Source organism: Diabrotica virgifera, chromosome 1 (assembly GCF_917563875.1).
Source record: "Diabrotica virgifera virgifera chromosome 1, PGI_DIABVI_V3a".
In the NCBI taxonomy this organism is placed as follows: domain Eukaryota; kingdom Metazoa; phylum Arthropoda; class Insecta; order Coleoptera; family Chrysomelidae; genus Diabrotica; species Diabrotica virgifera.
Window position 1 is genome coordinate 175,791,911 of NC_065443.1, and position 26,363 is coordinate 175,818,273.

The window sequence follows — 26,363 nt, forward strand, 5'->3', positions numbered from 1 at the left end:
CGATTGAAAATGTTTATTTTTCGACAAAAAATTACGTTTTCAGACGGTTTTTGAAAATAACTCAAAAAGTAAATATTTTATCAGAAAAAATATTCTTAGCAGAAGTGTAGCTTATAAAAATCAAAAAAATGGTATATCATTAAAGTCTATCAATCGAGTAAAAACAAAGTTCTAGCTCATGAAAAATACGTTCTTATTCATCTAATTCCAAATCGAATATTTCAAGGTAAAATCACCGGAAAATTAAGCACTTTTCGGGAAAAATCCGTTCAAACTTTTTTAAAGTGTTTATAAAAGGCTTTATTGTAATTGTCTATAAAAGGTTCGAGCATTAAAAATAAGCGAGTTACGCTCAAAATAAAGTTGGTCCTCTTTTTTTTTGTAAAAAAAATCATGAAAATCTCCCCGTGTTTAGCTCCCCAAATAAAATTAATCGCTACCGCTTTACAAACAATTTATTTACTTATCTATTTTTTATATGATCTGTCGGTCTCACCGGTTTAAAGTGCTTATTTTTTAAAGGGTTATAGTTGAAAAAGCTTGAACGGGTCACTAATCACGAGTGTATGCAAATTTTGAACAGCCATATCTTAACCAATTTTTATCTTACGGAAAATCAAAATGAAACTAGCATATTTATAATATTAAAACCCACATTTTTTTACTCTTTAAGATTTTTCTTATCACTAATACTTTTTAAGTTATTTTGAAAAAAAGAAATTTTTTTTACTATAAAACCAAATTTTTTCAAAAATAGGCACTTCAAACAAATAAAACTTACAGAACATATAAACAATACATATACAGTTAAAATAAATGGTAAAGCGGTAACGAATAATTATATTTAGGGTGCTAAATAGAGGGAGGTTTTCACGATTTCTTTTTACCAAAAAAAGAGGCCAACTTTTTTTTTCAGTGCAACTCGTTTATTTTTGATCCTAGAAACTTTTTAAAAAAAAAATATAAAGCTTTTTTTTAGATACTTTAAAAATGTTAATAAGCTTTTCCCGAAAAGTGCTTAATTTTTCGATTATTTCGATTATTTCGGTTATTAGACGAATAAGAAGGTATTTTTCATGAGCTACAAATTTGCTTTTACCCAATTTATAGACTTTACTGATACACTATCTTTTTCGAATTTTTAAAAGCTACACTTTTGCTTAGAATATTTTTTTCGATTATTTTTTTCACCTGTCAAATTCTGACGTTTTTGCTTTTTCAGCCAATCACCACGCGTCGTTCTAGCCAATCATTGAGTGTAATACTGATAAAACAGCCTCTTCCTTGATAAAACAGTCTCTTCCCTGATAAAACTTAAGGTACCCTAAATTTCACATAATACGTTACGAACGACATTGGAAAATCTCATATTAGTTATAAAAATTGTGTTTTTAATAATTGTTCATTTTCGATTTAAACAGTTTTTATGTATTAACAATATAATAAATAAATTGGTTCATTTTTAAATCATAAAATAATTTATCTATAACCTACTTAAGACATTGATCCTAGTTGTCTTAAAAATATTTCACAGATGCCCGTATTTACTAATAATACATATTGGTTCACAAAATAATCTTTTCAAATACCACTCATCCTCTAAATTTTGCTTGATAAATTTTTTCGTTTTCATACTTAAACTTCTTTATTTAGGGTAAAATCACTCAAACAAACCGAAATGGATAACATCACTCGTCCTTCGGACTCGTGATTTTATCATTCGGTTTGTTTTCGTAATTTTACCAAATAAAGAAGTTTTCGTGAAAACAAAAAAAATTTATCGATAAAATTTAGAGGACTCGTGGTATTACCTTTGATAAAATATTTACTTTTTGAGTTATTTGCGAAAAACGGTATGAAAACGTAGTTTTTTTGTCGAAAAATCAATATTTTCAATCGCGAATAACTCGAAAAGTATTGACTTACTTAAAAAAGTTTATAGAACGAAAGTTGCTTATAATCTGTCAGTTTATCCATTTCCAGGCTTATTTTAGACACGCGTTTTTCACCCTCTGAGAAGGGGTGACTGTCACCCCCCAAGGAAAAGCAACCAACGGCACAAATTCAACTTTGAAGTGGAGGGTAAGTAGAACCTAAATCCAAATTTTCATGTAATTCGGAGTTGCCCCTGAAAATTACACTCCAAAACAGTCATTTATTGGGCTACTTCTAATCCAGATATATGTGCAATCGTATAAAATGATGTTAATGAACAATGGAGACGAGCATGGAACGAATCTAGCAAACATAGTTCCTCTCAATATGTGATGATTTAACCTAAAGTGCCTACTGAGTACTGGTTTAAAAATTATTCCGTTCCCCGCAGATACATAACTTCCATTAAATTTGGGCACGCCTATTATCCTTTTCATTTGGCGAAAATGAACATTTTATCTTCAACTCTATGTCCAGATTGCCAATAGGAGGTAGACTTAAATTGTTTTAAAAAAATGTATTAAAAATAATATATTAATAATCAATAATAATATATTCCCACCTTATAATTTATGTTACCTACTTTCTCTAAATAGAAAAAAATATATGACTGCTTAATGGAATTTATTTGTAAAAGTAACATCAACCTTTAAGCATTATCCACAAATAATTATTTACCTTTGTTTTATGCCAGTTGTATTTACCTCCTATCCGCGACCTAGTCTAGTTATGTCTAAACGAAATGTCTTGAAGGGTCCCTAGACGAGAAGAAGCAAGTGACCTTGTCTTATTCCTACCTTAACTCCTGAATAAAATAGGTAATTGCAATATTAACAACCACATTTACGGTAACGTTTCCTTGTATTTCTTATTTTTGTTTTGTTTTATATTTTTGAAATATATTTAGATTTAAAAATATACTTATTGTGACTGGCTGAGTGGCGGCAGCCCATGCCGAAAAAAACTGCAAATAATATTTTAATGATAATGAGTTGAAGTCACATCTTGACTGTATGAAGTGAATCGATAGAATGAATATTAATGTACGCTTTACTTTGTGGCTGTTTTTTCTGCGTCAACACCACGCTCCGTGACGTTATTACCAAATATTAAAGAACAAAGAATTATACAACAAATTATATTAAATCATCAAATTTATGTGCAATTATCAAAAATTATTATGTACGTTTCGTAATAATTAACTAAATTTGCCGGCCGCACATGTTTGCATACAATAACAATTCGTTAGTTTCCTATACAGGGCGTTTAATATATTGTTTAATTCTAGGATATGAATTATGAATATTTGAGATTAAACACACCCTTATTTCAATTATTATCAACTTTCGTACTAAAGTAAATGTTAAGTATCAAATATTCATAATTCATATTCGATATTGAACAGTATAAATTTATCACCCCGTATATCACATCAGCCAATTTGTTATTATATTTAAACATGTGCGGGTTATTTCATTAATTTGTTTAATTGTTGCAATTCATAAACTATATTTTGGCAATGGACATTAATTTAGCTGACTAAGTAACAACCTTTGTTCTTTTGTCGTGTGGGCTATGACCCAATTCATGTTACCAACAAGAGAGAACATACTTTTAGAATCATTCATTAGAATCAACTCAACCAGGCCAGATGGGCCTTTAAATTCATTCCTTCGAGTAACTTCAACGAGTCAATATGTAGCATCATAACAGACTAAATCTAATTCGCGTACGAGCCCCATATCAGTACTACCCTAGTGTCAGTCGCTATCAATAAAGTATCTAAGTGCTATTGGTGTTTTAACAACAGACGATCATCCTCCACTGAGCCCGAAGATTAGACAGTAAGTTAGCTTAAATCGACCCATTTTAACCTCAGGAATTTAATGTTAAGCTATGGCCCATTCGTTACCAAACACCTTATATACGTAACATAGGTTTTTCTATATTTAAAATATATACAGTGTGTTTCATTGGGAAACGAAAATACTTAAATGGTAAATAGAGGTCACTGAGGCGGTTCTAGATATTATACTACAATTATTGTATCACCCATTTTTTAACCGAGTTGCCATTTTATCCATTTTGCCCATTTATTTTTGGACACATAACTTTAGAACCGCCTTGTATATTTTTTTACATTTGGTACTCATATGTTTCATTTAGAACTCAAACCAATCAACTACTAATTACAAAATGTCCAGGCCCGGACTAAAATAAATTATATATTCATAGTGACTTTGAAACAACACCCTATATGTTAAAAATTTTAGAATTAAAATAATATAATATTTGAAAACAGCACCAAAACTAAGTTTAATGCTTCACTTCAATTTTTTGGCCAGACAATTTAATGATTTAAATTATATTGAAATTTTTAACAAATCTGAGATTAAAAACAGGTATTATTAACTTTTACTAATAAATTATTAAAGTTAGTGAACAAGTACTCATTTTAAAAATATTCCACTCTTATTTAGTACATTGGAACGACCCATTTAGTAATTGCAAGAAAAATCCAGGCCCGATTAACAAAAATACAAAGTAATTTTGACCAGAAACAACGCCCTGTATATTGAAATTTTTAAAATCTCTTTGCACATTTGAAAAGAACCCAAAAAATGAGTTTATAGGTTCGCTTTAATTTTTGTGCAGAAAATTTAATGACTTTTAACATTTGATTTAACATTTGATATTGATTTACCGCTGTATTGATTTATTTCACGCTGCATTAATTTATTGACAGTTCTATCAGTAATCGCTAGTCAGAAATTAATGTGAAACTTGGAAACCCAAAAATAGTTTGGGCTGGAAAGGGTTAACTTTAATCATTTATTCTTAGAATTGCTTTAAAAACCTGCTTTTTATTTTTAGGGTTCTTAAAAATTTCAATATATTTAATTCCAAAATTAAAGTAATTAAATTTTCTGCGCAAAAAACTAATACAAACGTATAAACTCAGCTTTTTGTGGTCTTTTCAAATGCGCAAACCGATTTTAAAACTTTCAATATATACAGGGTGTTTCTTTCAAGGTCACAATTACTTTATGATTTTTTGTTAATCCGGACCTGGATTTTTCTTGTAATTACTGAAAAGGTCGTTCCAATATATTAAATAAGTATGATTTATTGTTAAAATGAGTTTTTGTTTAATAACTTTCACAATTTATTTTAAGCTAATAATACTAGCTTTTTAATGTAAGAGTTTTTAAAAATTCCAATATAATTTCAAAATTAAAGTCATTAAATTGTCTGGCCAAAAAATTAAGAGAAACCAGTAAACTTAGTTTTTTGTGTTTTTCAAATATTTAATGGATTTTTTATAATGGATTTTGAAAATTTCAATATACAGGGTGTTGTTTTAAGGTCGCAATGAATTTATAATTTTTTTTAGTCCGGACCTGTTTTTTTGTGATTAGTAGTTGGGTGCTTTGGGATCTAAGTGAGACATATGTGTATCTACCTAATATCAAAAAAGTATACAAGGTCTAGAAAAAAGTGGGCAAACTCGATAAAACACCCTGTAACTTGGTTATAAAAGTCGGTGAGGCAATAAAAATATATACATAGTATATCTATAACCGCCTCAGTGACCTCTATATACCATTCAAGTATTCCTTTTCCCATTGAAACAATCTGTATAAACCCACAAGTCATCCGTATGTAGCTGGGATTAAAAAATAACTTCATATTTTAAGTAACTCACTATTAATTTTCATCCATAATTTTCATAGGTACACTTCTAGCTTACACCCTAGTCTCAACTTGCGTTTTAATCCTTCGATATCAACCCCACTCCACAAATCTTGTAGAATTATTACCACAAAGTTTACGTACACCAATTCGAGGTTCTCCAACAAAAGAGGCATTAGCAGATAATCCAGGCGGTCAAGTTTTGTACGGGAATCAACTTCATCCTGCTCAACTTAAGCAAGCAATCGATGCCTCGCTGGGACCACCGATACCTTCGCCGTCACCTTCACCTCTACCCTCACAAACGACTCAAAGGGTGATGGTTCGGAGGGTTACTAGAAGGTAGGTGATACATACATGGATTTTAGTAATACTCAATACTATTCTTTTATAGGTTTTTGTAAATTTATTTAACTTTTCTTAAGAGCGTAGGCGCAAAATTTCGGGAAAAAATGCATTCATTTTTTCGAATCCTCAGAAAACTAATGAGCACAGTCGAACCCGCTTATTAGAATACCGGTTAAAAGAATATCCCGGTTTAAGGAATGGAGATTTAAGACACGTACCGTTTCTAGTAGCCATCAGTGATTGGTTATTAAAATATCCCGGTTATAGGAATATTTTTGCTTGGCACGAAGACTATTCCAATAAGCGGGTTCGACTGTATTTTTGAAAAATTTAAACGCAGAATGAAAGATTACATTATTACCGAGAGCCGAAAGTCCAGTGGTGAAAAAAAAAGAGAAAATTGAGTGTGATTTTAATGTCAAATATCTCATTCAAAAGAAACTTTTTGTTTATTCTAAAATATGCACGTTCCTCAGGAGTAATCGGAACGAGCCGGCAGCGGGGTTGCCTTCTTAAAGAAGGGCATAAAAACTTGTTTTTGTAAACATCATAAAACCTATCGATGTTTATGGATGACCCTAGATTAACCATAAATGTATAAAACCCGCTATTTGGAATTAATCATTCAGTCTACAATAAAACGGTATCGTGTATTTCAAATGTGATTGTAACGACCTCGGTTAAAATGTAATTATTATAATTTGGAATATTAAAAATAAATTACATATAATATGTACTTATTGGGTATTAGAATAAGTAGTACTTACTGTTTTGTCTAATAAAGAATATGAATCAAGTGTCCTTATTTAAGAATAAATAATACAGTCAATCGTGTTAACGTCAAATTAAATAAGTAATTTCATAATAAAATAAATATTACAATACACTTTACTGTTGCGGGAAAACAGAATAAACCAAATACACATTTTTTCTGTTTTCTGGCAGCAGTAAAATATATTTTGAATTAAATAAATTACATTCATTTTTCTTTTTGTTTCAAATAATATAATTCGAAACAAATTATTTTGTGACACCAATTGGCAGCAATTAGGTTGATGCTTATATTACCGAATATAGAATTGAATAACCTTTCAAATGAGCTAGCACGCGACCCCTGTTCTCATTTAAAAAAATTATCGATTACTTTATCATGTTCAGCTGGATGACGGCACTAGTATAATATATAGTATATATAGTATATATATATATATATATATATATATATATATATATATATATATATATATATATATATATATATATATAAATGTGATATTCAAAGATCGGTGTGCTCAAAGCAATTGATTAGATAATTAATTAATTAATTAAATTTAATTTTAATGATGCACTTATGATTTAATCACACTATTTAATGCTCTAATCTCAGGGTTTTATATTCTCCTGCTTCAATATCTCCTTTGCTTTACATATGATAAATAAGGTCAAAGACTAACGGAATAAAACACATATATGGTACAAAAACATCTATTGAAATAAATTCACCCTCAAAATATCCTCTAAAAATAATATCTCCTATTCTGATTATTGAAATACTCCTACCACTATCTAAAGTACTTATTGAAATTTGCGTTATGAATAATTCTAAAAAAAAAAATAAAACTGTCTCTCGGATGATGAGTTGTCCAAATTCTTGTCTCTGGTCGCCTACAATTTACTCTTAGCAGCCCCCTATGTAGTCAGCAATCTCGCAACAAACTATTGCAAGCCTATTGTCATCAATGACCCCCTACAGATGCACGTATCTTTCAAAAAACAATGCTAGCCTTTTCTCCTCTCAATAAACTGAATCTATTTCTCGTTCCGGCATGCAACGGTGACTCTTGGAATATAAGTAGAACAATATAACTTACAATGCTTTACGTGATGAGCCTCCGTCAGGACACTTATTTCAACAAACTCACAGCTATTCATTTATCTGCCTTACTACTTCAGGAGACTCTCAGAGATCACCACTATTCGACTTGACGATCATTTAACAACTATCGTCTAGAATCACATTCGTTTAAAAGCCAGCACTAAACAGTAACGTTGAAAAAACTATTCTACCGTAAAATTAAATTATCTAAAAAAATTATGAAAAGTCCACTGACAACGATTCCAAAGAATTAAATTCCCAAATTGTCAATGTCAGATTCAACACCAACTTTTCCTACCATTAGAAATTTCCTAAAACTAATTACATGCCAATCGGTTTTTAAGGAGATTACATTCATTTAAATTTCTAAATACAATTATTCCCTAACCCGGTCTCATTGTCCAAACACATAACCACTTCCTTATCATACTAACTGTACAAAAAAATACTTAATCCCTATTTAAATTTTGTTTACCTACGGCCATCCAAAGATAATTGACTTTCATTTCTTCGAAATGAATTTTGGTATATTTTTATTATATGTTTTAACTTTTCTAAAATATTAAGATCTAAACCATATTAATTCAAATTTTACATATCTTAACAACTCCCCGCCATTTGATTTGCCAAAAAAACTCTGTTATTTATTTGAATGACACAAGTTTTTTTTTTTAGGATCAAATTATTCCATTATGTTACCAAACTCTACTCATGATACTTATAAATGTCGTGAATGTTAAAAATACCCCGTATCTTGCCTGTCTCTATATGCGCTAATTCATAACTATTTACCCCATTTTCCGTATTGACCCTATATGGACCTTCAAATACCGGCATCAATTTAGCACAAATACCATTTTGTAAATTGGACACCCTTAGTGCCCTCACTAAAACTTTATCCCCTTTCTGGAATGTAACCGGCCTTCTTCTTCTGGTCCTCTCTTGCCTTTGGAGATATTTCTCTCCACTTCGTCTCAATCTTCGTTGAACCACCTCGATCACTTCTTCGTATTGTCTGGGGGCGGTGTCTTCCCACGGTCTCGTAGGCATTGTTCCTTTCATTACATATAAAGGCGTCTCCTTGGTAACCGTATTTGGTGCACAGTTCAAATACGTCTCTATTTCAAACACTTTTCTGTCCCAATGTCGATGATGTTCTTCCGCAGCAATTCTTAGAAATTTTGTGACTTCTTGTATAAAACGCTCTGATGGGTTGCTCTGTGGATGTCGGATGCTTACAAATTTTCTATTTATGCCTCTCTCTCTTAATTCCCCTTTAAAACGGTCGTTCCTAAAGTATGTTGCATTGTCCAACAAAATATTGTCTGGTCTTCCCACTGTTTCGATAAAATCGTCTATCTTCCGAAGTATTTCAGCTCCTTTCGTGGTTCTACATGGGTACAGTTTTAAATACTTTGAAAAAACATCCACCATAACTAATATGTGTTTATTCCTCTGTGTTGTTGTTATTAAATCGCTCAACATATCAATGGCGACAATATCAAGTTTCTTCCGAGCTATGACGTTTTTTGTGATGTTTTCGTTTTTGAAATTCTTACTTTTACACTTTTGGCATGTCTCGCAATTTCGAGTCATCTCTTTGGCTATTGTATAGTCCTTTCGACAAATGTAGTTCTCCCTGAACATAAGCCACACCTTCCTGCTTCCAATGTGTCCGTTGTCACAGTGTAATTTTGCTAAAACTTCTTTTGCCATCTGTTCCTTGATTACATATAGTTCTCTACCATCGACCCTCTTAAAATATAAGTTATCCTCTTGTTCGACCCTTTGCTTTTCTCTTTCATCCAGTTGTTCCTGATTTTCCCTGATCTGAGCCAAAGAAAATAAGCCTGCTTCTTCTCTCATTATGTTCATGCCAACGTGGAGAGTTTTGTGGTCCTCTTTGCGGAATTGTTCATCTCTCGTCAACGCATCAGCCAAGATATTGTCAGTTCCTTTGATATATTTAAATTCAAAATCATACTCTTGAAGTAAAAGAATGCCCCTATGAATTCTATTATTTACCAGCCTATTTTTCATTATATGTATCAAAGCTGCATGGTCTGTTTCAATGGTGAATTTTGCCCCTAGTAGGTAAAACCGTAATTTATTTACACAAAATAACACACTGGCGAACTCTAATTCAGTAACGCTGTACTTTCTCTCATATGTTTTGGTTACACGGGAGACAAAACAGATTGGCACCTCTACATCGTCTTGGATCTGTGATAACACCCCTGCGAATTTTGTTATGGAAGCATCGGTCCGGAGAATGAAAGGTTGATCATATCTTGGGTGGTGTACTCTTACAGCTGTGGAGAAAGCTCCTTTTAAATTTTTGAAAGCCATTTCTTGTTCCGTTCCCCATTTCCACCTAACATTTTTCTTAAGTAATGCTATCAACGGTATTTCTTTTGTGCTGATGTCTGGTATTAGTTTTTTGAAATAGTTTACCATTCCCAAAAATCCCCGCAATGTTTTTAAATTGGTTGGCCTAGCGTAGTTATTTATAATTTCGATTCTATCTTCTGCAAGACTAATCCCTTTTGTGTCTAATTTGAATCCTAAATACAGTATTTCCTTTTGGAAAAACTGACACTTTTTAATATTTAATTTCAATCCCGCTTGATCCAGTTCTTCTAGCACAGTGTGAATATGTCGTAGATGGCTTGTTATATCTGGTGAGAAAATTAATAAATCATCTATGTAATGTACAACAAATTCTCCATGCCTATTTAAGATTGTGTTCAATGCGCGAACCAAAGCAGCGCATGCACTCTGTAGGCCAAATGGTACCACCCTAAATCGGTATACCACTCCGTCGATCGAAAAAGCGGTATAATTTCGACATTTCTCTGCCAAAGGTATTAACCAAAAACTATGTTTCAAATCGATTTTGGAAAAAATGTGTGACCCTGTGATTCGTCCAAATATGGCTTCGATGTTCAAAGGCGCTTCGTATTGCGCGATTGTGTGTGAATTAATGTTTCTTGCATCTAAACATAATCGCAAATCACCACTCGATTTTTTAACGCATACTATCGGGTTGATATATGGAGAGTCACATCTTTCTATCACCTTGTCTTCGATCATTTTTTCAATTTCCTGTCCGACGCTTTGCCTGTATTTATACGGGATTGGATATGTCTTGGATTTAAAATTTTCTAAGTTTTTAACTTTAAAAGAATGTTCATAATTTTTAGCCACTCGGCTTTCTTCATTAATCAAATCTCCATAATTTTCTAGAATCTTCTCTACTTCCTTTTCCATGTTTTCTCCACATTTTAATTTTCTTTCATCCTCATTTTGTTCGCATGTATTCACTGTCCATAATATTTCTTCATAAAATTCTGGATTCTCGTCCATTATTGCCATTTCTTCTCTGTCCTCATCCTTTATTTCTTCTTCTGTTTTTTTTTATCTTCAATTTCCATTTGGTATCCCGAGCACCATGTTTCTACTGCTTTCATTTCTCTTATGAGAACTTCCTTTTCTTCCTGCTTCCTTTCTGTTTTATCGTCGATTGCCGACAATTCTTCCGTACCTTCGATTTCCTGTCTTTCTCTTGTATCCACCTTGTTTTCCTTCTTTCTTTTTGAACTCTTCTTCTTTTTCTTCCTTCTTTTTTTTTTGGTTGATTTTTTTCTTGTACTTTCTGTTTTTCCTCTACAGTCATATTGATTTCTTTATGTTTTTCCTGTTCATTTATCTTTTCAACAATTATTTTCCTATCTATTTCCATTTCTTCTTCTATGTTGTCTGGTTCTGCTCTGATTTCCAGTTTATTCTCCGAAAAATTTATGGTGATATGTTTTTCACTCAATTCATCAATTCCCGCTATCATATCATGGTTTAAATCTTCGATCACCACACATTGCATAATATAGTATTTGTCTCCCACTCTGATCCGCACTCCCAAACCTTCATTTACTGTCGTCAATTTTTTGTTGTTTGCACCCACTAAAGCAACCCTAGGAATTTTATACACAAATCTGTCCAAATTTAATTCTTTTACTAGTTTCTTATTGATTAACGATATCTCCGATCCAGAATCAATCAAAATTTTAATCGCTTTATGTTTTATAAATGCATCTAAGAATATTAAATTTGAATTAGAACTTTGTCTTTCATTTCCCGCCAACTGTATAAACTCTCTCGGATGACAAAATATACCGGAGAGTTGTTTATGTTTGTTCAGTGGATGCTTTATTGAAAATCCTGTCTGGATTCATTGCATACATCTTCTTCCTCGTTTTCTATTGTTACATGATTCATCTCCCTTCTATTTTGTCGTTGGAAATTCTGATTGTTTCTACCGTCCCTTTGTTCGTTCGTATTCCTATTCGGAGGATTTTGTGCATCTCTGTTTCTGTTGTGATTTTCATATGTTCTATTTTTTGCGTGATTCCTGTTATCATAATTTTGTTGTCTATTGTAATTTTGGTATTCTCTCGGCCTATCTTCGTTTGTTGATTGGGCATGTCGGTTTCTCTGGTCATAATTTGATTGATACCTTCTTGCCGGTCCATTATATTGTTCATGTTGTCTTCTGTTTCGCATTTCTCTTCTTTTTGCTTCCCTTACTTGAAGAAATTGGCACAAACTATCAATATCTTGATAGTTTCTCAAAATCACGTGGTCCTCCAACGTTTCTTCGAAATGTCTGCTTATCATTTCTACCCGTTGTTCGGTAGAGTATTTGTAGTCTAGATATTTGGAATTGTTATATATCTGCAAAGCATATCTTTCTTTCGATATTCCCATTTTCTCGTGATATCTTCCATTCTGTAGCTCTTGGTTGATTTCCCTCTGTTTAACTTTCCCCCAGAAATAGTTGAGAAATTTATTTTCGATATCTGTCCAATTTTCAAACTCATCTTCTTTACTTTCATACCATAACGCTGCTCCTTCTTTCAGATGGTTTCTAATTGTTTCTTTGCAGTCGTCAAAATATCTAATATGTTGCAATTTGGTTTTCAAATTTTTAACAAATGGTACTGGGTGTGTTTTTCTAATATCCCCTCCAAATTGTATTTTCGCGTCGCTTGTACCAAGGATAATCATTTCCCTTCTTTCTCCACAATTCTGTTGATTCTTGAGTTCCGCAATTTGTTTTTCGTTTTGCTTAAATTTTTCTTCTATTTCTCGCCTGTCTTCTTGTATTGCATTTTCAAATTTGCTTTCTAACTGTTCTAATTCCATCTTCTGCACAGTCTTAATATCCTTCATTTTAGTTTCTATTTCTTCTCGTTGCATCTTCAGTTTCCTTTCTGTTTCTTCTCTAACTTTTTCTAAACAGGCTTTCACTTCATTTTCATATTTTTCCAAACGCTTTTCCAATTTGCCATCATTCTCTTCCAATTTCTGTTCTATTCTCTGTGATATTTCTCTTTGTGTTTCTTCCATTTTTTGTTGTGTTATTTCCACGGCTCGTTTTGCTTCCTGTTGATTTTTCTCTATTTTTTGTTGTGTTTCTTCCATGGCTCGTTTTGATTCCTGTTGATTTTCTTGCATTGTCCTTTTTGTTTCCTGTTGATTTCTATCCATTTGTTGTGATTGGAGTTGCATCAGTTGCAATAGTTTCTCTATTCCTGTTAATTCCTGTTCTTTTCTCTCCATAATCGTTGTATCTCCTTCATTACCCAATCCTTCTTCAACAATTTTTTCCTCTTCTCTGTTATTCTCTCTGCTTTCTTGCATTTTGCTTTGCCTCCTTGTGGTCGACATGTTGTTTCTTTTTGTTACTGTTTTCTTTGTCCCCGCCAAAATGTGAAATTTTACAACACTCTATAAGTTGCAGAACACGACAAATATTTCTCCCCAAATTTAATAAATTTTCGCCACAAATATCAAATATGCAATCAGTAAATTTCAAAATAAATATCAAATGTACGATTGGTAAAAATATTAAATAATTCAATAGCAGTAAATATCAACTACCTACGATCAATCCATAAATCAAAAATATTTTTACACCTGGAAAAATTGTCAAATTATCTCTGGATCACCTGTAGTTATTCCTTATCTCTTTCCCTACCATCAAATGCAAAGCTGCGATATTTTTTAAGCCACCACGTTCTGGGCTCCAGTTAATGTGATATTCAAAGATCGGTGTGCTCAAAGCAATTGATTAGATAATTAATTAATTAATTAAATTTAATTTTAATGATGCACTTATGATTTAATCACACTATTTAATGCTCTAATCTCAGGGTTTTATATTCTCGTGCTTCAATATCTCCTTTGCTTTACATATGATAAATAAGGTCAAAGACTAACGGAATAAAACACATATATGGTACAAAAACATCTATTGAAATAAATTCACCCTCAAAATATCCTCTAAAAATAATATCTCCTATTCTGATTATTGAAATACTCCTACCACTATCTAAAGTACTTATTGAAATTTGCGTTATGAATAATTCTACAAAAAAAAATAAAACTGTCTCTCGGATGATGAGTTGTCCAAATTCTTGTCTCTGGTCGCCTACAATTTACTCTTAGCAGCCCCCTATGTAGTCAGCAATCCCGCAACAAACTATTGCAAGCCTATTGTCATCAATGACCCCCTACAGATGCACGTATCTTTCAAAAAACAATGCTATCCTTTTCTCCTCTCAATAAACTGAATCTATTTCTCGTTCCGGCATGCAACGGTGACTCTTGGAATATAAGTAGAACAATATAACTTACAATGCTTTACGTGATGAGCCTCCGTCAGGACACTTATTTCAACAAACTCACAGCTATTCATTTATCTGCCTTACTACTTCAGGAGACTCTCAGAGATCACCACTATTCGACTTGACGATCATTTAACAACTATCGTCTAGAATCACATTCGTTTAAAAGCCAGCACTAAACAGTAACGTTGAAAAAACTATTCTACCGTAAAATTAAATTATCTAAAAAAATTATGAAAAGTCCACTGACAACGATTCCAAAGAATTAAATTCCCAAATTGTCAATGTCAGATTCAACACCAACTTTTCCTACCATTAGAAATTTCCTAAAACTAATTACATGCCAATCGGTTTTTAAGGAGATTACATTCATTTAAATTTCTAAATACAATTATTCCCTAACCCGGTCTCATTGTCCAAACACATAACCACTTCCTTATCATACTAACTGTACAAAAAAATACTTAATCCCTATTTAAATTTTGTTTACCTACGGCCATCCAAAGATAATTGACTTTCATTTCTTCGAAATGAATTTTGGTATATTTTTATTATATGTTTTAACTTTTCTAAAATATTAAGATCTAAACCATATTAATTCAAATTTTACATATCTTAACAATATATATATTAGTGTACACACTAATATACAGTGGAGTGGAAGAAACGAAGAGAGCTCAGGCAGGAGTAGCGTGCATGATTAAGAAGGATAGTATCAACAAAGTAAAAAATTGGATATATTACAACGAACGTATACTAAGAGTAGACATATATATGGATACAGAGGAAACCAATACAAACCTAATCATATGCTATGGACCAGATGAAGACGCAACAAAAAACGAAAAGAATGAGTTCTGGGACAAATTACAAGAAGTGATAAATGATTGTACAGAGAAAATTGTGATCACAAGAGACATGAACAGTAGAGTGGGGAAAGAAGCAGAAAAATGGAACAATGTCATCGAACCTTATGGGGAGGAAAAAATAAACAAAAATGGAAAATTACTACTTGAATTCTGTCTAGACAATAACCTGGTGATTATGAACACACACTTCCAACATAAAAGGATACACAAGATCACAAGAGAAGTCAAATCAAGAGACGAACAATCAATTATAGACTATACTATAGTACAATATATGCAATCAAGGCCACATCAACGTATTGGCTACCAACACTAAGCCACATAGCCCCCTCACAAATCCGTCGAGAGCATGCTCTTGTCAGGGAGTATAGAAAAATTAACGCCGATCCTGTACTCCGCTCTCACGTTGATATTAACCACAGAGACATAAGTAGGCTTCGTTCAAGAAAAAACCCTCTGGATTCTGCAAGGATACTAATTGAAAGGAATTTCGAAATAACCGACCGTTGGCAAGAAGATTGGGAGAAGAATGCTCCACCTGACATCCGAAATATGCCATGTATTACAAGCAAACCAGAGGGCTTCAATCAACCAAGACGGATCTGGACTACACTAAATAGAATTAGAAACAACTGTGGTAGGTGCTCTGACTCACTTTTTAGATGGGGAAAAATACCTTCTCCAAATTGCGATTGCGGTGCTGAAAGACAAACGGTTAAGCATTTGGTGGAGGAATGCCCCATCAGATCGTACAGTGGCAATTGGTCCGATTTTTTAATGACGACCAATGAATCGATTCAATATATTTATCAACTAAATTTTCGTTTATAAAAATTAATTATTATTATTTTTTAATGTATTGTGATCTTTATTTTTATACAAAAACTGTGATAGAGCCATACGCTAAATAAATAAATATACTATAGTGCAAAAAACAGAGAAGAACTGGATAAGAGACGTAAGGGTGAAAAGGAGTTATGAAATTGGTAGTGACCACTATCTACTAGAAACCACATTCCAAAGCAAAAGAAAAAACTAAAAAGAAATGAGAACATAAACAGAAAACACAAAGAAATAATAAAAATTTATAAACTAAGGGAAGAAACAACGAAAATAAGATACACAGAAGGGCTAGAGAAAGAGATGGATAATGAACATGAAATAACAGAAAAAATAGAAGGAGAATGGGGAAAATTTAAAAATGCGATGATAAAAACAGCTAAATCAATATGTGGAACTACAAGAAATAACAACAGAGGGAAACGAACGTCTTGGTGGAACGATGAGGTGAAAAGAGAAATAAAAGAAAAGAAGAAATTATGGAAAGAATACATACAAGACAAAACACAACAAAAATATGAAAATTATAAGAGACAAAGAACAAAAGTTAAAGAGATAGTTAAGAAAGAGAAAAAGAAAAGTTAAGAAAAATTCGGAGAAAAATGGAAGAAAACAGCACAGAAAACGTAAAATTATTTTATGGAACACTGAAAAACATAAGAAGCAACAAAGAAACGAAACTGAAACAAATAATGAACAAGGAAGGAACAATAATAAATGACGATAAAGCAATAATGGAAAGATGGAGGGAACATTTTCAGCTGATACTGAATGGAAATCAAGCGAATACAATGGAGAATGAAAGCCACATCAAGAGAGTATCCATGAGAAACACGGAAAATCCAGAAACTATAGAAAAAGAAGAACTAGAAGAAGCAATAAGAAAGATAAAGATTGGAAAAGCACCAGGAAGCGATGAAGTAGCACCAGAAATTATGAAATATATAGGAGTAAAAGCAAAAGAAAAATTGTTATACATATATAACCTAATATGGAAGAGAAAAGTAATACCCAGAGAATGGACAAATGCAGTAATTATACCTATATACAAGAAAGGAAACACAAGAGACTGTAAGAACTATAGAGGTATACCACTACTATGTGTAGCAGCAAAAGTATACGAAACCATAATACACTCACCGGCAGAGAAAACGGGCACCCCAAAAAATGGGTCATTTTTAATGTCTTGTATTTCCTAAACCTGATGTCCGATTTAAGAAATTTTTTTAATATTTTATAGCCCTATTCTTCATCAATATCGCTGTAATAATATTGTTGCTAGACAGGTACATTGTCATTTTGCAAACTGTGTTTTTTTCTCAAATTTTGGAACACCCTGTGGAATGTTCTAGCTTTTATAAAATACTAAAATTAAAACCCAACTATAGCCACGGATTTTCTTAACATTCTGTTTTTTTATTCATTTGCTTATGTTGGATAATAAAAAAGTTAGGCACTTTAACAACTACCCCTGTTTCTCGTCAATACATGGTATTTTTCAATAAGTACGGCAAGTTTTAAGGGGTAATTCTGCATGATAAAATAATGACAGTTTGCTTTATAAACTTATGCCCGCAAATACTTCGTTTCTGAGATAGGGGGTGTTGAAAATGTTCTTACAAACTGACGATTTATTTATTGCTTTAAAACGGTTTGTGATATGCAAATGAAATTTTGTAGATTTTAAGAGCTAGTTATTGCGCATTTTTTGGCATACAATTGAGAATTTTATATTCACCATTGGCGTGCATACGGGATATATCTAAAATATTTATACCCGTATGCACGCCAATGGTGAATATAAAATTCTTAGTTGTATGCCAAAAAATGTGCAATAACCACCTCTTAAAATCTACCAAATTTCATTTGCATATCACAAACCGTTTTAGAGAAATAAATAAATCGTCAGTTTGTAAGAACAATTTCAACACCCCCTATCTCGGAAACGAAGCATTTGCGGGCATACGTTTATAAAGCAAACTGTCATTATTTTATCATGCAGAATTACCCCTTAAAGTTTGCCGTACTTATTTAAAAACACCCTGTATTAACGAAAAACAGGGGTAGTTGTTAAAGTGCTTAACTTTTTTATTATCCAACATAAGCGAATGAATCAAAAAACAGAATGTTAAGAAAACCTGAGGCTATAGTTTGGTTATAATTTCAGTATTTTATATAATTTCAGTATTTTATAAAAGCTAGAACATTCCACAGGGTGTTCCAAAATTTGAGAAAAAAACACAGTTTGATTCGTACACCCTGTATACCATGACAATGTACCTGTCTAGCAATAATATTATTACAGCGATATTGATAAAGAATAAGGCTATAATATATTAAAAAAATTAATTAAATCGGACATCAGGTTTAGGAAATACAAGACATTAAAAATGACCCATTTTTTGGGGTGCCCGTTTTCTCTGCCGGTGAGTGTAGAAAGGAAAATCAGAAAAGAAATAGAACATAAATTAGAGGACGTACAAAGTGGATTCACGAAAGGACACAACACACAACACCATATATTCACCATGCAACAAGTAATAGAAAAAGCATTAAAGAAAAATAGATAAATATATCTGAGCTTTATAGACATGGAAAAAGCCTTCGACTCAGTCAAAAGCAAAGATATATGGGAAAACCTAAAGAAAAAGGAAGTAAGTGAAAGACTGATAGAAGCAACAAAGAGTATATACATGAAAACAACAAATACAGTAAGAATGTTAAATATACAGTCAGAACCATTTGAAACAACTCAAGGAGTTAGACAAGGGGGAAGTATCAGCCCAGTGCTATTCATAAATATAATAGATGAGATAGTGAAAGAATGTAAGAAAACTTTCAAGAAATACTGCATCGGTTGGAACAGAATGCAAATGATAAACGCTGAGATGTGTATATTTGCAGACGACATAGTATTAATTGCGAAAACCGCAGAAAAACTGAAATACAACTTAGAGAAATGGAACCTAGAAGCAAGCAAATACAACTTAAACGTAAACAAAGAAAAGACTCAGATAATGAAAATATCAAGGAAACAAGGGACGGAAGATCAAATAGAAGTAATGATAGACCAACATCAAATAATACAGACAAATTCATACAAATACTTAGGATAATCAACAACAAAGGAGACTTAGAGGACGATCTTAACAAGAGAATGGAAAACACAGGAAAACTATTCCAAGCACTAAATAGAGGATTCCTTAATAACAAAGAAATATCAACAAAGACCAAGATGACAATATACAAGAAAAATATATAGACCTACGGTGACATATGTAGCATAAAATTGGATATTAAACAAAAGACATCAGAGCAGAATACAGGCAGCAGAGATGAAATACCTCAGAAGAACGATCGGAGTAAATAGAACTGATATAATCAGAACAGAAGACATAAGAGAAAGACTCAAAATCAAACCGATACTCGACTCAATCAAGGAGAAAAAATTGGCATGGTTCGGACATCTAACCCGGATGGACAATAATAGACAAGTGAAAAGAGTGTGGGACGCCAAACCAATAGGTAAGAATAGAAGAGGAAGACCCATTAAAGAAGTGAACAGTGACATTTCGCAGATACTGCAGAGTAAGGGTAAGACTTGGCAGGAAGCAACACAGATAGCATCCAATAGGAAGGAATGGAGAAAGTTCGTTAAGAGCTAGGACAATTAAGAAGAATGTAAAATATTGTAATTTAATAAATTGTATTATAAATGGCCCAACACCGAAAGGTACAAATGGGTCTACTGATTAAGTAAAGTTAAGTAACAAAAAAAAGGTCTTTTCTAATTTTTCTCTAAAGTTGATCGTTTTCGAGTTATAAACAATTTAAAACTGAAAAAAGAACAAAAGATGATGATTTTCAAGGCTCAAAAACACATGTAAAAAATATCATTTTTGTAATCATCAAGTACATAAATTCAAGTACATACAAACTTTTTTCTATCTTAGTATTTTATCTATCTATTTAGTATTTTTTTAAAATTGTTAATAAGGAAGGTTTTTTGTGGGGAGACGGGCATTAACAGCTAAAAACCAACATTTCGGAATTAAATAAGTCCAAAAGACTTATCAAAACTGATAGATTAGGTACTTCGTAATTTCAAAAATGATATTTTATACTCATGTTTTGAGCCTTGAAAATCGTCATCTTTCGTTATTTTTTCAGTTTTAAATCATTTATAACTAGAAAACGATCAACTTTAGAGAAAAATTACTAAAGACCTTTTTTATTTAGAATGATCTAAAAAATCTGAAATAATATCTGCCCGCGACAAATTTTTTTTTAATTTATAAAAAAAAGTCATTATTTAATTATTAGTTATTTATAGTTAGAACAAAATTAGAACCATTTCCTATCCTTCTAGTTACTTCCACGTTTGACATTCTTTGAATCCACGATATTCGTAGGATTCTTCTGTAACACCAAAATTCAAAGGCGGCCAACTTATGCAAATAGACTTGTTTCAATGTCCACGCTTCCAAGCCATAAAAAAAAATAGAGAACACGTAACATCGAAGTATCCTTAGGCGTAATTCTAATCTTACATCTAAAAGTATTTTACCTCTACTAAAAGTAAGTATTTTGCCGAAAAAAACGTTTTTTGCAAAAATATAGCCTGTAAAAAAGTAAAAAAATGGTGGACGAGTTAGGTCTCTGGGCCTCGTAAAACCAGAGTTATAGCCAATGAAAAATAGATTCATATTCACCAAATTTCAAATAGAAAACTTCGAAGTGAAATACCCAAAAAATAAAGCACTTTTTGGAGAAAACCCATTATATATATAACAGCGCTAACAGGCCTTATAGGCCTAGGGCTTCTAAATTTTGGATAATATTTCTCCATTCTTTTCGGTCCTCTGCACTCTTTCTCCAGTCCTTCACCCCGATTTCTTCCAAATCCCTCTCTGCAGCCTCTAACCATCTCTTCCTTGGGCGACCTCGTCTCCTTTTTCCCAATGCTCTGTCATTCAATATTCGTTTGACGTTTCTAGTTTCTGGCATTCGAGTAATATGTCCCAGCCATCTAACTTTTTGGGCTCGTATTTTTGTCGTTATTTTTGGTCTCCCATACATCCTCATTACTTCTTTATTTGTTCGTCTCCTCCAGGTTTTCTCCGCTATCTGTATACCTCCAAAAATTTTTCTCAGGACCTTCCTTTCCCATATCTGTATCTTCTTCTCCTCTTGTTGATTCATTACCCACGTTTCGCTCGCATACAACACTGTGGGCCGTATTATCGTTTCATACATTCTGATTTTCGCGTTTATTGATACATTTTTTGCTTTTAATATCGTGTTTAAGGCACCCACAACTCGACTTCCCTTCAATAATCTTTTATCTATTTCTTTTCCTTCCCTTTCAGTACTGGTTACAGTCACTCCCAGGTATTCGAATTCTGCTACTTCCTTAAATTTATATTCATCTCCTTCTCCTTTCATTTTTATATAGTTATCCTCTTTATTTATATCTACTTTCATTACCATGTATTGTGTTTTTCCTTGGTTGATTCTTAATCCATACCTTTTTGCTTCCGCTTCGAACTTTTGGAATATTTTTTGGAGATGTTCCTTTGTTCTTGTTAGGATGACTAGATCATCAGCGTAAGTTATAAACTGCTGTCTGTTGTTAAATATGGTACCGCTTGTACTAATTTTTATCCTTCTTACTATGTGCTCTAGTACCAAGTTAAATAAGTCTGTAGATAGAGGGTCACCCTGTTTCAGTGCTTTATTCACTGTGAATTGTTTTGAAAAATTTCCTTCCAGTGTTATCCTGTTTTTTGTATTGTTGAGCGTCATTCTCACTAATTTAACCAGCTTTCCTGAAATACCCAAGGATCTCATTGCTTCATATAGCATATCTCGGTCTACTGAGTCGTAAGCTTGTTTAAAGTCAATGAACAACATGTGTAGTCCCAAATTTTGTTCGTAGCTGTTGTTCTGTATTAGTTTTAATAAACATATTTGATCTTTTGTTGATCTTCCTGGTCTAAAACCTCCTTGGTATTCTCCAATGATCTTATTTACCTCCTTTTGCAATCTATTTCGGATGATTTTTGCAAGTATTTTATAGGCCACTTCTAATAGCGATATTCCTCTATAATTTTCGCAACTTTTTTCATCACCTTTTTTGTAGATTGGACAGATGAGTGCATTGTTCCATTGTTGCGGCATTTCCTCTTTTTGCCAGACTGTTAATATTAGTCGGAAAATTTTTTCTTGCAGCTTTTCTCCTCCTGCTTTAAAAATCTCTGCCGGAATTCCGCTTTCTCCTGCGCTTTTGTTATTTTTTTGCTTCAATATTGCTTCTTTTACTTCTTGTAGTGTAGGTTCTTCTTCACGTTGTTGTTCTGTGTTATCCTGTTCATGTTGTTTTATTTCCTGGGGTTCTGCTTGTTTATTTGCATTTAATAGTTCTTCAAAATACTCCGCCCATCTGTTCAATTTTTCTGTTGTTTCTCCTAAAAGCACACCGTCTTTACCTCTACAATAACTTGTTTTACTCTTTGCAGTTCCTCGGGATTTTTTTACTTCGTGGTAGAAATTTCTTATTTCCTTGTTTATGTATGATTCTTCTATTGTTTTCAACTGTTTGTCAAGATGTTCTCTTTTCTTTTTTCTGCAGATTTGTTTTACTTCTCTTCTTGCCATTTTATATTTTTCTGTAGTATCCTGTGTATTATTTTTGTCTTTTTCTATTTTTGCTTTATTTCTACGTATCAATGCTATTTTACAATCCTCGTCAAACCAGTCTCTTCGTTTCTCTGCTTGTACTTTTCCTAGACATAGTTCCGTTGCTTCTGTCAGCGCTATCTGTATATTCCTCCATTCTTCATCAATATCTTCTGCGGTGGGGTAACGAAGTCTTTTATTTATCTCTGCCACAAATCTGTTTGCCGTTTTTTTCTTCTTTAAGTAATTCTATCTTGTATGTTAATCTTTCTTTTGCTGTTCTTGGGTTTCTTGGCACCTCTTGTTTAAGTTTGGCTATCGTTAGAATATGATCGCTATTGGTATCTGCCCCTATGTAGCTTCTGGAATCGGTAATTGCTCTGATGTGTTTACTTTCTATTAATACGTGGTCTATCTGGTTTTTTGTCCTTCCATCTGGAGATATCCAAGTTATCTTATGAATATCCTTATGGTCAAATCTTGTGCTTACAATTTTCATTTTATTTTCTGTTGCAAATTCAATTAATTTTTTCCCATTTTCATTTGATGAAAACCCATTATAACTTTTTTAAATTGTTTAAAAAAAGTTTTATGTCTGTTTTTATAAAAAGTTTCTACCATTAAATTTAAGTAAGTTACGCTCAAAATAAAGTTGGTCCCTTTTGTTTTGGCAAAAAAAAATCGGGAAGACCATCCCCTAATTAGCAACTTAAATGAAATTAATCGTTACCGCTCCACAAATTATTTTACTTATGTTGTGTTTATATGATCTGTAAGTTTTATTTCAAAGTGATTATTTTGGATAAAATTTGATTTTAATGTAAAATTTTAAAAAATTTTAATTTTGAAAAATATGCTTTTTTCAAAATAACTTAAAAAATGTTAGAGATACCAAAAAACTCGAAAAACAAAAAAAGTCAGAATTGCTTTTCTGAATATAATGTATTTTTTTTTGTTTTTCTGTTAGACAAAAATTGATTAAGATTTGGTGTCTCTAAATTTGCATACATTCGTGATCAGTGACTCGTTCAACCCCTTTTAACTACAGCCCTTTCAAAAATAAGGATTTTGAACCGATGAAACTTACAGATCATATAAACAATACATACACGAGTCAAGAAACTTGTGAAGTTGTAACAATTAAGTTTATTTGAGATACTAATTATGGGGTGATTTTCCCGGTTTTTTTACCAAAAAAAAGAGACTAACTTTATTTTGAGCGTAACTTGTTTACTTTTGATGCTAGAAATTTTTTTTAAAAACAAAAATGAAGCTTTTTTTAAACACTTTAAATAAGTTGCAATGAGTTTTCCCCGAAATGTGCTTCATTTTTGGTTATTTCACGTTAAATTATTCCATTTGGAATTTGACGAATATGAACCTAAATATTTTTTATTAGCTACAACTCTGCTTCTACTAGGTATAGAAACGTGATATGTACACCATTTTTAAAAATTTTTTAAAGGCTATATTTTTGCTATGAACGTTTTTTCGACAAAATACTTACTATTTGAGTTATTTGCAAAAAACCGTCTAAAAGCGTGGTTATTTTGTTAAAAAAATGAACATATTCACTGGCAAATAACTTGAAAAGTGAAAAAACTCTATAGAACAAAAGTTACTTAAAATTAGTCAGTTTATCAATTTCCGGACTTACTTTGGACGAATACTTTTTCACCCACAAGAGGGGGCAAAAGCACATATCGGCACAATATCACTTTTTTTCTTAGACTTATTAGCTACGTGTATGCCAAATTTAAAGTCAATCCAAGCGGTTCTTTAAAATCTAGAGGTTTTGCAATATTTTACCGTTAAAGAACGTACTAATACTTGAATGTTGGCTATTTTCAACTCGATAACCAAGCTATCAAAATCGAATATTTTGGTCACAAATACGACGAGAAATACTGACTCTGGCGATGTATAAAATAAGCTAATAAAATAATATTTCTAGTTGACATTACTGTTACTGATACAATGATTTAGATTTATCTTGATATAACATTTTATGTATACCGTTATTTTCTAATGATTCGGGCTGATATTCTTCTTCCATGCAGTTTATCAACAAAAGAAACAAATATTTAGAATCGAGAAGACAAAATTGCAAATGTTTATTTCATCAGGGCTTATTCAATGATGTGGTTAAGGTTTAACTCGACAACTAAGTGATTTAAAATCCCCTAGACTGTAATAATTCCATCAATCTTCTCGTAATGGTAGGGGAACAAAGTATGCTAAATGTGCAGTCACTCGAGCGCTTTGGGGACCTATTGGGTTGTGATTACTAGGTCCTAAAACCAAAAAAAAATTAAGTAAAACTTTCCATTTTAGTGGGACTTGCCATTTTTTAATTTAATTTTCAATTAGCAACAATCGTTTTTTCCGAATATAGCGCCCTCTATCCATAATTCGAAAAAATGTTTCGAATAAAAGTTACTTATTTTTACGCAAAGAATTCAAGTCTGCAATAAAAATTTGGGTCTCCTATTTAAGATTTTATGTAAACCCCACCCCACCTCCTTTGGGGTTCGTGTTTGGTGTCATTCGATAGATTTTTCAAGAATATTGAATAAGTGTATTTTGCAGTTTTTCGATCTGATGTTTATTTTGCGAAATATCGCGGGATTTGTATTTAAAACTTTAAATTTACCCCCACCCCTCTCCGTGGGCGTCTTGTTTGGTATCATTCGATAGATTTTTGAAAAATATTGAAAACGTTGTTTTTAGTTTTTTGATCTGACGTTCATTTCGAGAAATATTCGCATTTTTTTATGAATTTGTGAATATTTTGATTCGCCCATTTCCTCTCAAATCGTCAGATTTCTGAAATATACACTCTTTTGCATGTATCTAACTTACCTTATCTTAATCTGACAATTTCGAGTATTTTTAAGGATATATTTTTTTTCGGGCCCCCTTAACGAACTCCCCTGTGTTAAGAGCTAATATATGGTAGAGGTACATCTGCAGGGTACCAGTTTTCTCCCCATATGATAATCTGACGCGCTCGAGTAACTGCAGAAATCTCCGTTTGGGCTCCCCCATCATAATATATATATATATATATATATATATATATATATATATATATATATATATATATATATATATATATATATATATATATATATATATATATATATATATATATATATATATATATATATATATATATATATATATATATATTGATACATGTATCCATGTGACTTCCAAAGTAGATTCTCGTAATACGTTGTTACTTCATATATACCGTTATGACTTCCGATTTCGGAAGTCACAACGTTTTGCCTATATTTTTACGAATTTGGCTACTAGATGGTATCAGAAGGCTTATATTAAAAATTTCGCTGGAAGTCATATCGTATCTAACATACTCATAAGATCAGATTTTAGTTCGACGGTATATCACCAGCGCTAGTGTCGCTCCCGTGC

At 32.2% G+C, this 26,363-nt stretch overlaps 1 protein-coding gene across 1 annotated transcript in view; it reads left to right on the forward strand.

Moving 5' to 3' along the window:
* Window positions 1–26,363, forward strand: part of LOC114337914 (probable cationic amino acid transporter) — a 1,427,575-nt gene that overhangs the window by 1,117,946 nt on the left and 283,266 nt on the right. Inside the window, exon 9 of the mRNA XM_050641785.1 lies at window positions 5,670–5,970. Within this exon, the coding sequence (XP_050497742.1) occupies window positions 5,670–5,970 (301 nt within the window). The remainder of the gene's footprint in view (window positions 1–5,669; window positions 5,971–26,363) is intronic.